Source organism: Engraulis encrasicolus, chromosome 4, assembly GCF_034702125.1.
Source record: "Engraulis encrasicolus isolate BLACKSEA-1 chromosome 4, IST_EnEncr_1.0, whole genome shotgun sequence".
In the NCBI taxonomy this organism is placed as follows: Eukaryota; Metazoa; Chordata; class Actinopteri; order Clupeiformes; family Engraulidae; genus Engraulis; species Engraulis encrasicolus.
The window spans coordinates 39,496,873-39,514,601 of NC_085860.1; the positions used below are offsets into that span (position 1 = coordinate 39,496,873).

At 43.9% G+C, this 17,729-nt stretch overlaps 1 protein-coding gene across 1 annotated transcript in view; it reads left to right on the forward strand.

Moving 5' to 3' along the window:
* Positions 1–10,272: 10,272 nt before the first annotated feature.
* Positions 10,273–17,729, forward strand: part of ntrk3a (neurotrophic tyrosine kinase, receptor, type 3a) — a 305,628-nt gene continuing 298,171 nt past the window's right edge. The window contains exon 1 of the mRNA XM_063197404.1: positions 10,273–10,832. Within this exon, the coding sequence (XP_063053474.1) occupies positions 10,600–10,832 (233 nt within the window). The 5' untranslated portion in view covers positions 10,273–10,599. The remainder of the gene's footprint in view (positions 10,833–17,729) is intronic.

Consider the following 17,729-nt stretch of genomic DNA (forward strand, 5'->3'; position numbering starts at 1 on the left):
GCAAATTCATATAACTAACAGGCAATTGGATGACTTTGCAGTAGTTTTTGAGATTCAGGGGACTAGTGAAGGGGAGAGTAAAAGGAAAAGAAAGAGAGAGAACAAAGGAACCTGTTTGTGATGGGAGCCGAGCCTTCCACTCAGCTTTACTGACATTTCGTCACAGTTCATCTCAACTCAAGTCACTTTTCCAAGAAATAATAGCATCCCTGACAGAGCTGCTCTCTCTCTCTCTCTCTCTCTCTCTCTCTCTCTCTCTCTCTCTCTCTCGCTCTTTCTCTCTCTCGCTCTCTCTCTCTCTCTCACACACACACACACACACACATACACACGCATGCACACACACACGCACGCACACTAGCCCATACATTAATGCCTGGACACATTTGGTACACAAAAGCTCATTACCCTGACATGTTGACGGGTGAGACCCTCAATGACAAGCTGTTGCAGCGGCTTCGAAGGAGAGCAGGCAACCACTAATACCACTTCAGAGGTGAGATGCACACAGCTGCCAGTAGAAAAGACATTGACGACACTGCTGCTATTCTGGTTGAGGGGAGTGGAGATTTAGGAGTATTTGGTTCATATATAATATTTTATGGTCCATATAAATAATTATTTTTTTGCTGTACATAAACCAGAGAGAAACACAATTCAGATTAACCTTTAAAGGCTTCCGCTCATTGTCTGCGACAAAGTGCTGAGCACTGCTCCGCAAAAATTCCATTCCATTGTTTTCAATAGAACCCTGCAGACTGGCGCCGTTGTCAACGGACATTCGCGGATGTCGGATGGCGATTAGAGACAAGTTCTATTTTGTCGGCGCCGCCCATTGACTGTCAATGCTATGTTCGTGTGAAATTGAGTTTGGGGGTCCGAATTATGTCGGAAGCGAAAGTGCTCCGCAGTGCTGTCGGAGCCAATGTGCGGCCGGCCTAAGAGTGTGGGTTTTTGAACATTCTATAAAAAGAATGCGTTTTATAACACTGAAAGATTCTAAAATTCCAAATTGTATTGAATGACGCCCAGAATTCTATAGAACTTTCACTGCCCGAAAATTCCCGTCACACCGGTGTGACGGTACACTCTTAAAAAAAATAATACATCTATAGGGGGTGTTGTGGCATGCTGTGCTAAGACTAATACCAGAGGGTGTTCACTCACGGAACTAGCTACTAGCCACAACTGGCTAACCCTAATCCTACCTAAGTGCAAAATGAATGGGTGTCAATGGAGTTTTCTACCATTATAATTTTTGTGATTTTTCATAATTTTTTGTCCTGAAATATTAATATTAAGTTCGAAGCTAGAAATAATAAGACCCCAAGGCGCCACTAGATCATTATATACTGGGTCACAAAGCTCATTTTTTATGGGGCCAAATCCATAAACATTAGCGGGATGCTAGCGAGTACAGGTTGAAATCTTCTAACCTGCTGTAAAACTACACACCTGAACGATTTGTCAATACAGCCTATTGTTAAACAACAGTCATAGTGCTTACCAGGAATGTTTTGTTGATAATATTTGTGACTGGAAATCGCAGTAGCAATGTATTTAGCATATGGGTTCCCCTTTCCATTCCATACATTTTCCCACATGAAGGACTGACCTACGCTCGCCAACTAGTGGACACTCCATAGTTACTGCAGTATGCATGCAAAGCTAACTGGCTACAATGGGAACCAATCAGACTGAACCTTCTCCCTGTTAGAGATTCTCTGCTAATATCACGTGCAGGCTACATTGTCCATGGGGACCCTTGTTCCAGTCTGGCCCTGGTCACTTCCCAGCCCTTCCCCTTTTCTCTCTCCACAGCATTTCCTGTTTACTCCTCACTGTGAAAGTGCGTGGACATTCACTAGGCTAGTGCGGTATGAGGACCAGAGATCAAGTCCAACTTCTTTATTATGTCCTAACAACGATTTGATTGGTAGACAGAAACACGCCGGTGCTGTAAAGCAGCTGGTAATTGAAGGGAATAAAATATATTTGTGAATAATGTATTATGTAGTTTCCAAGCACTACAGACATCTATTGTATAAAAACACAAACAGAGCATGATGCTTTTTAAAAAAGCAAGAATTCATTAGAGGTTTTCCACTGCTATGAGTATGCCATGCTGCACTGGGCTGAGATCAGCAGGCATGGCCGTAGCCACATATGAGGTAAGGGAGGTCCGGACCTCCCTTATTTTTAGAGAAAATAATATTTTTCATACATGAAAAAGGGGATCTTCTCCATTGTCCGCCATTTTGAATTTCCAGAAATCTTTTCAGCTGCAAAACATACTGTAAACTGTGGTCATACTAGTAAATATTAGTTCATTATTTAGCAAATATTCATGAAAAGACCAAAATTGGCAAAAGACAGCATAGTTTCAATGAGCAACATAGTTACAATAGATACTCCGGGCAACATCTTACACAGAGCTCCTTTAAAAAATGTCTGATGTGCTGCGAGTGCACTATGGACCTCCCATTTTTCAAATTCCTGGCTACGGCCATGTCAGCAGGAGGGCATAGAAGGGGCGGTAGGGTGCTTATCTCAAGGCAAAACTACAAAGCTCAAACGGTTATAAGGGGTGAAACCAGCGAGTGTGCGGGGCCACATGGTCAGTTGACTGGAGCTACATGTATGAACGGCTGCAGCCTTGGCTTTGATGAATAATGCTGGACTTATTAATAACTAAAATATATAGTGGAGGTATATACATCATATGGATGGCATGAGAGCAATCTCTTTCCCCTCNCTCTAACTTGGTGTTTTTCGTCATGCTGTGCCTGGTGCGTGTGTGTGTGTATGTGTGTGTGTGTGTGTGTGTGAGAGAGAGAGAGTGTGTGTCCGGCGTGCTTGTGTGTGTGTGCGCGCGCGTGCGTATGACTATCTGTGTGTGTGTGTGTGTGTGTGTGTGTGTGTGTGTGTGCATGCACGCGCATGTGTGTGTGTGTGTGTGTGTGTGTGTGTGTGTGTGTGTGTGTGAGAGAGAGAGAGAGAGAGGTGACAGATGGCCCTGGTGCCTCTCTCAGTCTAGCAGGCCCTCAGGCAGCACACTCAGCAGCACACATTCATTCACTCGCTCTGCTCTCCTTCAACACATGAAAGTGCATGTGTCCTTGTGTGGTTTTATGTGTGGTTGTGTGTGTGTGTGTGTGTGTGTGTGTGTGTGTGTGTGTGTGTGTGTGTGTGTGTGTGTGTGTGTGTGTGTGTGTGTGTGTCTGTATTTGTGTGTGTGTGTGCGTGTGCGTGTGCGTGTGCGTGCACGTGCGTGTGTGTGTTTGTTCCTTGGTACGCTGTGCAGGTGCATTTGTGTGTTCATGTGTGTGTGCATGCGTGTGTGTTTGTGTGCTCTTGTGTTTGTGCATGCATGCATACATGTGTGTGATTGCATGCATGCGTGATTATATTTTGTGGCCTAGCCTTCTAACTGTATGCCACTGCATGTTAATGTGTGCAAATGTGTGCGTTTTGTTGGCAAATAATCTATATGTCACAGCGTGATCATGTGTGCATCACAGTGGGTTTTCTTCTTTCCCATGCTGTACACACTGCGATCATATTTTCCCCCATATCATTCCCAGAGGTCCTCTAGCAGGGTAACTGGGTGATGTACTAATACTCTTCTTATTGGATTTCCGAAGCAGCTATTGGACGCCTAATATAGCGGTTATTTTTCATTTTGCTGTGTACAAATATATAGGTATACAAAGCATTCATGAAGGTTTTTACAACATGCTTTTTATATCAGGCGAAAATGATTTCGTAATATATATATATAAATATACCTCGACACAGGGAAAGCGAGGCTGCCTGTCTGTCGTCGTTTCAAAACGCTCAACCTCAATCTCCTATTTTCGCATTCGTGCCTAAACATTGTTATTCGTTCATTTCATATTCGACGCCAGAACCCACCCACCATCCAAGCAGCGTTCTGAATAATATTTGTCTGTCATATTGATGCTGGTCTGGTCATTGGCAACCCGCAGCCATAGGCCACCGCCTCTCCAGAGGGCATCAGTCAGGCTGCCTGGCGTTATAGCCTCTGCTCTGCACCAGGCTGATGCTATCCGTCCACATCAGTCAACGGGCCAGCCAGCCGGGCCTCAATCTACAGCTGTTAAACCGTCATCCTCGCCAAACACCCCGTCCTATTGTGCTGCGTGCCCATCATACAGGTTAGGGGGGAGGGAGGGAGGGAGAGAGAGAGAGAGAGAGAGAGAGAGAGAGAGAGAGAGAGAGCGAGAGAGAGAGGATGGTAAACGAAGCAGGTTAAATTATTCATGACAAACACAACTTTGTTTGGCGTGGAGAAATCTAAGCATGGCATACTGATAAGGGGCTTGTCAAGGAGGTGAAGTGAGCTCTGGGAAGTCTGTGTGTGGGTGGGGGCACTGTGTGTGTGTGTGTGCGCGTGTGTGTGTGTGTGTGCGTGTGCGTGTCCGTGCGTGCGTGTGTGTGTGTGTGTGTGTGTGTGTGTGTGTGTGTGTGTGTGTGTGTGTGTGTGTGCGTGTGCGTGTGCGTGTGTGCGTGTGTGTGTGTGTGTGTGTGTGTGTGTGTGTGTGTGTGCTTGTCAAGGAGGTGAAATGAGCCCTACAGATACCCTTGTGCTCGGCAGAAACACCTCGCAGTATCCTGTCACCCCCGACCCCCATTACTGCAGCGGGTTTTAGCCTGGTTGAATCCATCAGATAACCCTATTGATTTGCCATTACTACCAAACACACGGCGGGAAATGTTGCACTTACTACAGACTTACTATTTATTTTTTAGATGGATAATGCCTTCGCTCTTCTCTCCCTCTTCTTTTGTCCATCTCAAAATGAAAAATGTTTTTTTTTCTGCTCATGAATTCAAGAGTTATTCAGTTATTATGCTTAAATTGCTTGTCAGTCTCCTCACAATTTTCAGCATCTTCACAATGTGCTTCCAGATTCTATCTTTGAGCACAGTGTGTTTGCTGTATTTCTGCAGTATATTCCATGAATGCCACTTGTATCTTCACACATTGCTGTCAGAATAAGAGAGCATCGGTTGTTTATCTCAGTCAATTTGCAGTATTGTCGTCACATTGAACGAATCTCCTTTGTGTTTCAAGAGGCCCCTAAAGACAGACGGAAGGGTGAAGAGATATTTGTTTACTTAACATAAAATATTTTAACAATTGTGTCGGAAAAGATGCAAAAATCCCCTCTTTAGCATCACTTTGGAGTTCTACAGTGGTGGAAGTACCAGCTGCTACACATACTCAGGGCCGAGTTAAGATGGCCTGGGGCCCCTAGGCTACAGGTTGATGTGGGGCCCCTCGGAAGGTAAATTTATTTACATGGACAGTGTCATAATTACATGCTAGGAATTAGGGACACCACGTCTACCAACTGTACTCCACATGACAGATGAATACTTCAATATTGCATCTTGTCATACAGTAATTCTGCAATTTCTCACTATTGACCAATCAGGGGCCCCATGGCAGGTGGGGGCCCCTAGGCTGCAGCCATATCTAGCCTGTGCATTAATCCGGCCCTGCACACACTGTAAAAGCGTGGTGTCATGCGTGTATCTCTCATCCTTCAAAAAAACTTGTGATGACTCTTCTCTTTTCTGAGTGTTCTTTTCATAGTAAAACCAATCCCACTCATCCGCACTACTCTGTAATGTATTTCTGCCACACATTGTAGGTAGCTAATCATGTCCTTTTCCAGAAATCGCTTTGGTTAAAACTAAAAGCATCTGCTAAATGTAATGCAATACGCCTTTTAAAGTAACACTGAGTAGTTTTCATCAAAGGTTGAAATTAGGATTGGAAATGGCAGTACTGTAATTCAAACTACTGATGGCCAACTCAACAAGTCTAGAAAAAGGCGATAGGTATGGACTGTATTTTCAGTACACTCTCAATGTGTCAACATGTCTGCTCAAAAGACATCATCACTAGCCTGAGTGAGTGAGTGAGTGACAGTGGTACCCAAGGTTCCATCTTAGGGTGAATGTTGCTCAGCGTCTACAAGTACATTGACATTTCATCTGTCTGAATGTCAATGGAATTATGCGTTAGTCAGGCTTTACTGTTTGTCTTTTTTCACAACTATTACAAACAATGTTCTCTTTCCTCACATTGAAATGCCAGATGTTCAAACACCTTATTTCAGAGTTATTTCAGATCCACCACTTATCCTTAATGGGCACATTAAGAAGCTCGGACATACACTGAATTACGTACGTCTAGCTAATTTTAGATGTATAACAACCAAAACATGCCTTGGCAACAAATGCATCTGAGACATCCTTTACTACACTTTGTTTTTCCTCAGCCCAATAGCCACACAACTGTAGGCAGTATGCACCCAAGCTTGCCCTCAAGCCAATTGTATACACATAAGCTTGACAAACAAGTTTATGAAACACACCAACTACTTCATTACCATTGCTAACACACACTACTACCACTAGGACTGTCCCTACTACTACTACTACTACTACTACTACTACTACTACTACTACTACTACTACTACTAATTCTGCTACTATTACTACTACTACTACTACTAATAATAATAATAATGTACATACATTTTGATGATACAATCATGCACTGAGCACATGTATGTGTGGGTCATTATATAATTAGAGTTACATTTTAAGTCCATGGGGTTTATGTGTCAATTCCACTAACTTTTTGCTGTCCTATTTTCCAAATGCCAGATTCAGTCTTCATATGTTCCTCTAATAATTATTATAGAATGACCCATGTACTGTACATACATGCATGTATATTTCAGAAAATTCATCATAATGCTGCACTGCAATTTCTGATCAGCATGCATCAACCTATAGTACACCAGCCTTCCACTGTGAGGATACCTAGAAGCACAGGATCCACCAGGGAAATGGGTCTCTCTCTCTCTCTCTCTCTCTCTCTCTCTCTCTCTCTCTCTCTCTCTCTCTCTCTCTCTCTCTCTCTCTCTCTCTCTCTCTCTCTCTCTCTCTCTCTCTCTCTCTCTCTCCCTCTGTGTGTGTGTGTGTGTGTGTGTACCTTCTACCATCGTAATGCCACTGCTATTGGAGCACACCAACAAGGTGGGGTCCTTGCTCCATGTGAGGCCCCAATCCTGGACCCTGCAGGTTTTGACCCCTTTTGCTGGGGTAGTTTTGTTGTTACTGGTAAAAGTGTAAATACATTTCCTCACTGACAGATTAAGGTTGTTGGTTTTGGCATAGTTTACCATCCTTTAGCTATTGTTAGGGTTAACACAAATGGAAGTCAATGGGAGGGCCCCATAGATATTAAAGTATACATTCAGTCAATTTCAACATGCAGTTGTAATGCTCACACTACCCTGGACTTGTCAGTACGTGAGAATTTTTTTTCTTCTTCTTCAGCCTTTTCCGAGATTCTGGTCATTGTAACCGCACAAATAGACCAAGCGCGACGCGATTGAAGTGACAGAGAATCACTTCTGTGCAGCAAGAGCGATACGAGCGATTGAAGCGACTAGCGTATGTCCATTACAAGCAGAAGGCAAAGCATTCAAACATTCCCATTGGCTGTGGTCACTGAGCTCTACACAGTCATTGGCTGTCGCGGCTGGTCGCCGAACCGCGTCATAGAAAATAGCCAGGATTTCAACTTCAAACTGTCGCTCTCGGCGTGCAAATCGCTTCTAGTCTCCAGAATCGCTTTTGTCGCGCGACTCAATACAAAGTCAATTACCGTCGCTCGCCTCGCTCATGTCGCGCTTGGTCTATTTGTGCGGTAATGGGGGCAGCTGTTTGTTTACACTTCAAAAAAACATCTTGATTTATTCCCAAAACATCCAAAAGGTTATGAAACATCAGCAGACAACTAGCAAACAGCGATACCTTTTGGGCAAATATTTGAAGTCGGCCTATGTAAAGAATTTTCTGTAAACAAAAGCTGCCCCCATTAGAATAGCTCAGATCTCGGAAAGGGCTGAGCCGAAAAATGCAGCATCACCGGGTACTGACAAAGCAAGGGTAGCGTGAGCAATACAACATCATATTGAAAATGGTTGAAGTGGTCCTTTAAGGTGGGGCTGTGTCACACGCACGTGTGTGTGCAGTGCACACACACGTGCGTGTGTGTGATAGAGAGGGAGAGATAGAGAGAGAGAAAGCTTTCTGTCTATGTGGCCTACCTGTTAGTATCTACGTGTTTATTATTAGTCTCTGAAAAGTACAATAACCTTGAACACTATAGGGCACACACTATACGCTATTAACACCCATAGACAACCTTTGGCTGCCTGGGCACACACCATGAATGTGTTGACAATGACATGTGACGTCGGCGGTCTGAGACTAAATGTATTCATTGTGATTTTTTGCTTCACTTTTCACCCATTCCCGTTCAAATAAAGTTCTACAGCAGTGTGTATCCTTGAAATGTGACGAGCCTGTCGGTTTGCAGTAAAAATCCTATTTTGTTTGCGACAAGCTTCAGTCAAGTGTAGGTGTACATGTGTGTACGCCTTCTCTCTCTCTCTCTTTCTCTTTTCTCTCTCTCTCTCTCTCTCTCTCTCTCTTTCTCTTTTCTCTCTCTCTCTCTCTCTCTCTCTCTCTCTCTCTCTCTCTCTCGTTCTGTCTGTGAACATTAGCCAATCAAAGACCTCCTAATGAACGCTCTTTAGATCAGGTGAGCTGGATGGAACACCATGGTGAGCCAAAAGGCTGTCAGCCTGCTGGTCTCCCGTAGGCAAGATTAACACCCCCTCCATAACAACATGCTTCAGTAGTACTGCCTATCCGCCAACTGTGCTCCAGCAACACATAACCACAAGCACCATCAAACAAGTTAGCTATCCAGGACATGAATACACCTTTCAAGTTATCATAGGCCTATCCCATAAGATTTTTTTACAGCTTTGAAAAAATGATGGGAACAATGTGTATGGCCTTATAACAACAGAGATGGGTGTTGAGAATGTAGCCAACATATCTGACAGTAATAGGCTCAGTTGAAATTGGAGTGTAACACCACAGCAACACAGTGCACCCCCTCTCTCCCACTTCACCACTCCCCTATTTTGGAAGCTGTCAGAACTCATTTTATCAAGTCCTGTTGAAATATAGATTTCTGCAGAGCACTCCTTTCCGTCAGATGCAACGTCCACTCCAACAGAAAAAAAACAGCCAATACAAACAAAACTTTTTACCGCTACATGGGATGTACTGTATGTTGAAGACCAATAGTATCATCATTGCCTACATATACCACCCAAAGCAAATACAAGATCAGCCTGCCTTTAACAGATGCTTTTCAAGTTTCCAAGTATCAAGTTACCCAAAACCCCAAGCTCCTTGCCACCCAAAGATCCACTGAAATTCTTTCTTTCTTTCTTTCTTTCTTTCTTTCTTTCTTTCTTTCTTTCTTTCTTTCTTTCTTTCTTTCTTTCTTTCTTTTTAAACAGTAATTGTACTCTAATAGGCTATCTAGGATTTAGCCTGCATTAAACCATAAGATCAGATTTTTGTTTAACATCAGACTCTTCAATCTATTTTTGTTTTAAGTTTTAAAGCTGGTGTTAATCATTGTCTGCAAGCATTATCAGTCCATGCTGTTGACTAGAGTGAATATGGCAAACATTTTTTAAATTGGAACACAGTCATAGCTGTTCATATGTTAATTTTTCTTCCAGTCTAGTCTACATAATTATAGCGTGGAAGCGATTAGGCTACTTCCGTCATGCAGTTGTGCAATAGTTTTGTTTACCATTTAAAAAAAAACATCACAATTTTCTGCTAACATATATGCAAAACAGTCAATGTGGAGCGCTTTGATGTTTCTCTCGTATCATATAGGCCTACTATACGCAATAATGTCAAGAAAACTCACCCGTCAATAAGTGGTAGGCTACAGGGAAGCTCTGCACGGACATAATAATTCAGAGTCAGTAGCATACTCTACTGACCATAGCCCATATCAGCGATGTTTGTTTCATAGACTATTTTCCATTAGGGCTATACATAATGCACAATAGTAGAGGCTAATTAATCAACAAAAAGTTGTATAAAGTATAACCAGTTAATCATCTTAACAATCTACCCGCGACTGTGATTAATTCTCTCTCATCGTTCAATAGGGGCTAATCTGACTCGGCCTTTTTTCCACATTGCAGGTGCGTCAGTTTTAAATCTGCCCAGTAGGTGGGACTTGATGCTCGGAGCATAGACTTCTTTCTCCCCCGTCTGTGCTCCCAACACTGTAGCCGTAAGCACTGGCTCTGTGCTACAAGAACCTGGGACTAGGCGCCCAACGACAGCGAAAAGCTACGCCAGCCTGTACCATGCAGTCGGGAGACGAGGACACCACGGGAGTATCGATTTTCTGGTGTTTTTGTATGTAAAAGGAGGCTCTGTTGACCCAGTCCTCTTTTTTTCCACGGCATCTGAACTACTGGGACACTACCGCATTGGCATTAATTTGACATACCTACACACACGCACCCACTCACCCACTCATCCACCCACTCTCGAACAGCAACACGGTTATTGGAACAGGTTTTTCGGAGCCCCCACTCCGGTGGCAGAGACGGCGAAGGAGTTTACTCGGGCTCTTGTGACAGAAGATTCGGAATCATGGATTTACATTTCTTTTCGGCGCGAATTTATTGGTGGAGGATTCTGTTTCTCCTGAGCGTGTTCCAGGACTACTTGAGTACTATGCTGGACTGCCCGCCTCCGTGCACTTGTTCCAACACGCAGATCAATTGCAATAAGTCGGACGATGCGAAAATCTTTCCCATGCTTGCTCCTCAAGACACCGTGAACGAGGGAAACAGCACAAACGTAACCTCCATCATCACCACCATGTAAGTATGCTGGGAAAGTCTTGGTCGTCACATGTTGAGTCCATGTGTGCATTATAATTAACTCATTCACTTACCCCCCAACCCCAGTCAAGATCGAATATCAGATTAATTTGCAGCTGGACCGCACGATTATTTTGCAAGAAATGAACAATACACCCAGACACCCCTGGTCGTTATGCTTGTCAGTGATTGGACAATCATTATTCTTGACTCGAATTAAAGATCAATCAAAGCAGTCCTGAAAAAAAATCACTGCGGATGGATTCCGACCTGTTGTTGGTTAATTGTTCCCAGCTCTAAACGAAACCCCGATGAGAATCTCTTCCGAATATGAAGCAACTGAGGTTTGTTGGTGAAAATCTGGGGGAAAAGGCTTGTCCTTAGCCGAATTATATTCTTGGTGTAAATGCAAGTGCATTACACCCAATCAAATATTTCTCCCCATGGTAAACGAATTATAAAATCGCGTCATCATTACGCATAAATATTAAGGTCAGTTTCCCCTTCTGCTATAGCCTAACACTTAAAGTCACCATATTTTTGTTAACTTTAATTGTGTTTGATAGAAAGGCAGTAATCAGAAATGCAGCATAGGGGCCTATGTATTATTATATGCTGTAAAGGTGTGAGAGGAACAGAGTAGACTCATGACTCAGGTTAGTCAGTAGACTAAAGGCTTTGCAATATCTCACCAAACTGTCCTCGCAACGTCTCCTACACTTACATTAGGATACTGCAGTGCCTGTATCCCCCGCGACAGACTTAAAACTTGGCCACATTTACCATTCCCCAAGTGTTCCATATAGCGCAAAATAGCTCGCCAGTGTGTACGCGACTGAATCACAGTACCAGGTTACACTGTGTGGCGCAAATAAAAGGGTGTAAGATACATTTTTACACTGTGTAAAACTCATGGAGTGGATGGCAGCCTACGAATGCTGGCAGATGCAGAGCATGAATGTCTGTCAAGACAGGAACTGTAAATGTTAAGCATATGTGTTGGAGGTTGCTTTGGCAAAATGTTCTTCTTCACAGAAGAAATGCGTTTCAGTGGCTGCTGTTGAGTCACAGGCAGCGCGACTGGAATGTTAAGACAACGTTCTCACTCAGCACACTGTTTTCATTTTCTTCTTCTCCTTCTGCTTCATTTCGAACGTGCAATTCGGGATACTTGGGGCTATGAATATTAAACAGGTGATGACATAATCATGTTGACGACTCGATGAGTCTTTTTTTTTTCTAATCTCGATGCAGTATGGGAAAGGGAATGGATCATTTCGAAGGAACAATCAACCGATTCATGATTAATTCTTTGGAGAGGGTGACCAGTGGTGCTGATACCATGACAACCTCGCTGTTCTTCCATGTTGGCCGTTTTTACGCAGTTGAAACAATACGCAACTTGGCCTAGAGTAAGCTTGACGCTACTAATTTTCATTACAAGCGCAGTTGTTTGCATCGTTTGAAATGCTTGTTTGTGGTGGAATTGCTTGTCTTAAGGTTGGGAAGCACTTGCTTGCGCCACTAGAGGGAACGGTGTCGCTGTGGTGGAGAGCGAGTACGCTACATCCGAATATAGAAAATGTGGGCTACCGGCTGCAAATGTTCAGCACTAAGTTGCACTTACTACATTCGAGTCTTGACACGACTAAAGTCCCAGGTACGCTCAGTTTACTTATATGTAGCAGTTTCACAGAGACGCCACGAAGACCAAAAGGCGAGTAAAATCAGCACCGGCGGTGCTGGACAGCTCCACACCATGTCGGCGCACGGAAGAATTCATTCAGCCGCCTCCGCCTAGGAAAGGGCTGTTTTTCCCCTCCGTTTTGCCTACATTAACCACGATCAATACAACCCCCCCCCCCATATAAGCTATACTCAGCCAATAAACTGCAGCCATCGAACTTCCCATCTTGTGTAGCTGAGCCTGACACTGCTGCTGTCACGATCAGTTTGGCCTGTAGGCAAAAGGACCTTCCTTAAGCGCAGGGGAATGAGTGGGCATTAGTTAAAGACACAGGACACAACTGATTTTTTTAGTTATCCAAACAGGAACTGACCCATTAAACAATTCAGTTGTCCTTTGCCCAGCTTTGTGATATCTGGGTTATACCCACGTCAGGTTCTCCAAATGGGAAAGGTCATATGTTAAGATAAAAAGGTTGCAATGCCATATTCACTGCTAGAAATTCCCCAAGAATGGTTGTGACTGCTGGCCTGGTTTTGAAAGACTTAAAGACTTAATGTAACCCGAAATCCTACACTGAAAGCCAAGGTTTCTTGTTCTTGCTGGAAAAAAAGATTGTGTCTTGCCTGTTATTTACTCATCAAACCAGTTTGGCATTTGACATAAACTCCATCACAGCTCACAGCCTTCGAGCACACGTTGTTGCCCTTCATTTCAGACATCTGAATCTGTTGACCAGCAAATAGAAAAATTGCTTGGTGTGAGATTGCCAAGATGTTCAGGGTGCAGGCATGAGAGCGAAAAGCTAAGCCGTGCTAGATTGCTGCAGACTCTGGGAGGGATGAGCTACAAATAGGGTCCAGAGCCTGTTGTTTCCTATACCTTGAGTTTCATTAGATGAAAGCAGAGATTGGAACAGAGCCTTGTTTTACCAGTCGAGTGGAGCTGTATGTGTTCTACAGTAGACTGTGAGGGCCCCCACAATCTCTGAGGATAATTGCCATTTGGGTGTTTGAGGATGTTTGTTTTACATGAAAGACATGGCATAGATACAAGGGATAATGGAAACCATATCTCCATGATATATGGTTTGTTCGACTGAGTCATACTTCATACATCACCATTTTACATTTGTCTGGCCTGTACCCATTCAGGAGAGAAAAAACGGACACGTCTCAAAAACAGAATGTATCAACAATGTTGTATATGAACATGTTTTTAAGATGAAACCCTGTTTTAATCAAAAACAGAGCATTTGTTACAGTACACAGTGAAGCTGATGGTAATACGTATTCTGTTGAAGGCTAACAACCATAATTCAATACACTTTTTAAGGGTATTTAGCTGGTAATGAAGCATGAGAAGGACAGCCTTTTAACATGAAGGCCAAGAGAGAGAGAGAGAGAGAGAGAGAGAGAGAGAGAGAGAGAGAGTTTTAATCATGAAGGCAGAGAGAGAGAGAGAGAGAGAGAGAGAGAGAGAGAGAGAGAGAGAGAGAGAGAGAGAGAGAGAGAGAGAGAGAGAGAGAGAGAGAGAGAGAGAGAGAGAGAGAGAGAGAGAGAGAGCACTAATCCTGATGGCCACTTGCACAGTAGTGAAGTCTGCACACTTGAAGTGGATTAGGCCTCAAACACACAAAAAAGAAGAAGCAGGCAGAAAGATGATGCTCAGAGGGGAAAAAACGAGAGCGAAAGAAAGAGAAAAAGAATAAAGGTGATTTTCTTTTTTTCCAAGAGCCAAATTACAATGTTTGACAACGAGCCAGAGCTGGCTACACTTATAATGCCTCAAAGTGGATCAGACCACTGAGAGAGCAACCGGATTTCTGGCACATCTGTGGTCAGAGAGTGGGCCCTCTCTCGCTGCTGTGTAGTACATATAGTGTGTGCCATTGGGTTCCATTTACTTGCGACATCTGGGCGGGTTACCGTGTGTGTATGTGAGAACGTGTGTATTTGTGTTAGAGTGTGTTATTTTATTTGAAAGCGGGTATGATTTATTGATGATGTTTTTATTAGAGTGTAGCGGTTTGCAGTAGTGTGTGCCGGTAATGAGCAGGGCGCTGCGGAGGCTGCGAAGGCTGGTCATATGAGCCCTGTGGGAAGGAAGGCGAGCTCCCTGAATCAATGCTCCTAAAAGAGGGCCTCCAGTGGCCTGGGCTAGCCGGCAGCCACATGCAACCAACCCACCCCCACCCCCCACCTTTACCCGCCATACAATTAGTGCTGGACGGGATCGGCTTTGAGTGAGTGATTGAGAGAGAGAGAGAGAGAGGGAGAGAGAGAGCAGAGTGAGAGTGAGAGTGTGAGTTAGGGGAGGCAGAAACATAACAGAGAATTGTACTCTTGAGGATTTAAGCTCAGTGCTGTTGTGGGAGGGTGGAAGCTTCTAATTCAACTCACACACACACTGTCTCTGTCATTTTTTGTCACGCACGCACGCACGCACGTGTACACACACACACACACACACACACACACACACACACACACACACACACACACACACACACACACACACACACACACACACACACACAATATACACATACACACACACAAGTGCATATACACATACAGACATGCACACAATGCGCACACGCACGCACACACAGTATGTATGTACGGTATATCACACACCACTCAGAACAGTGTAATCTCTATGCAGCATTCCTGCTCATAATGACTGTGAGTGCTGTGTGTGGATATTGGGATTTCATCATTTTCCAGACGTTCACTAAATAAAAAAAGCAGCAAAATTAAGCCCACCAGTGTGCAGTGATTCTTCTTGTTTTCCTTGGATTACTGATGACTGCACTTCATCAGCACCTGGAAACTGGCTGTGCATAGGAGCTTCAGATCTTTGAGTTAATTCTCCCCATTGGCGCTGTTGCCCTACAGTGGTTCCCAAACTTTTTTCCTCGCGCACCCCCTTGTACATTTCAATGTGGTTCGCGCACCCCCTAAGCGAATGCTTTGGTGTACTTATGGCCACTCAAATATAGCTTCAGTGCACAAATCCTTGTACATTATGCAGAGTCATTTAGAAAATCATCCTTTCCAATAGACTTGATGTTTCTTCAAGAATACAATGCACCATTAAATAAAAAACGGCTTAATTTTCTTTAATGCTGTATAAAAACACACATATCCGCCATTTCTTAATTCAGGTCGCGCACCTCCTTGTGGCAGGCCACGCACCCCCAGGGGTGCACGCACCCCAGTTTGGGAAACCCTGCCCTATAGCTAGGGGTGTAAATAATAATCGGAATGTATCGATGCATCGATGTGTTGGCCGACGATTTAATCGAATCGTATCGCATTGTGGGGCATTCTTAAGTATCGAAAATAATCGAATCGCTGGCCCCTGTCCAATGCCCTGGCTCCATAACATAATAGAAGTGGATAAGTAATTGGAAAAAATCGAATCGTATCGTATCGTATCGTATCGTGGGGAATTATTAAGTATCGGTAATAATCGAATCCCTGCTTTAAGAAATCGATACCGTATCGTATCGTCCTGGAGGCTGTGATTTACACCCCTACCTGTAGCACTCCCAATCCTCTTACCACACACTCTGACCATTTCTCAGACTGGCATGGCGTGGTGACATGGTGGCACTTCTCTGTCAGCTCCGGCTCAATCTCCAGAGTGTCAGGCAGACAGATGCTGTATGTCCCTTGCATGGCAGGTATCAGTTTCAGTTGAAAAACAAATCCGTGTACCGTCGAGAGAAGCTGGTAAAGCTTTTAGAGACAAGCTTTATAGCAACACTCAAGTGTCCATGTTTTTTTTTTAATTTCTCACTGAATCATTGCATGATGCACTTCTTACTGCATCATTCATTACAGCAGAGTTGGTAAATATGGTTTTGGAAAAAATAAAAGTTAAAGTCTTAGCTGCATCTTTTCCAAAAAGTTATTTATGAAAGCAGCTGATGATAATTAGCTCAGCTCTTCAGGCCGGTCAAGGAGCCAATTAGGGAAATCATCTCTTTTATCTGCTCACTACAAACCCAGCGGTTGCATTTCTCAAAAGAGAAGTTGTTAGCCTGTTAGCAACTTCGGTAGTTGCCAATGGGAAAATGCATTGAAAACAACAAAGTAGCTAATGAAGTAGGCAACTTTGGTTTCGAGAAATGCACCCCAGATGCGGCAAGATGCATTCCATTTACTTCTGGAAGCAAGGTTTCCAAACGCGCGTCAAGATAAAATACGTAGGTGTGTTTGATTTTTAATCTGTGCGCTTATTGTGCTGGAGCGGGATAGTGTGTGTGTGTGTGTGTGTGTGTGTGTGCGCGCATGTGTGTGTGTGTGTGTGTGTGTGTGCGTGTGTGTGTGCGCGCATGTGTGTGTGTGTGTGTGTGTGTGTGTGTGTGTGTGTGTGTGTGTGTGTGTGTGTGTGTGTGTGTGTGTGTGTGTGTGTGTGCGCGCATGTGTGTGTGTGTGTGTGTGTGTGTGTGTGTGTGTGTGTGTGTGTGTGTGTGTGTGTGTGTGTGTGTGTGTGCGTGTGTGTGTGTGTGTGTGTGTGTGCCTGTGTGCGTGCGTGTTTTAATACGCATCACTTACCTGGTTGAAGGTAGAGAGGGTGTTCCCTGATGCCTGATAACTGGCTTCATAAGAGAGGCGAGACGTTGGCCTGTCTCTCTCTGTCAGGAGGAATTTGAAAAGAAATGGCAGGACTTTTTCTCAGCTACAGGCAATGGCAGCTTGGCTGTCTGCTCTATGCATGAGAGATGAAATGAGAAGTGTGGGGTCCCTCATGGGCTAGCTCTTTTTTTCTCCCCTCTCACTCCCTCAAAGTCATTTTGATAGAAATACAGCATGAATGGTAATCCTCCTGCTGAGCCCTGCCCTCCTAGAAAATGGCAGTGAATTTTTTGGATGTCTGAGACTTCTCCTGTGAAGGGAGACCGGGGATACAAAATAGCAGGTAACTACTCCATGACAGATGGGTGGCCATTTGGAGACGTGTGGCACAGGGCTATTGTATGTTTGTTGTGTCATGAAACTGGAGACAAATCTCCTCTTGTTGACAAGTTTTTTTTAATATTCTCATTTGTATCGATATTGTGTAAGTCGCCGTGTCTGACAGCTTTGTAAATCACAGCCAATCTCCGCTATTGACTGTGTCCGTCGACTAGTCGACTAATACTAACAAATATAGCCTAGTTTGTCTGTGAATTTGTTTTCAAATAGTAGTGTGGGCTC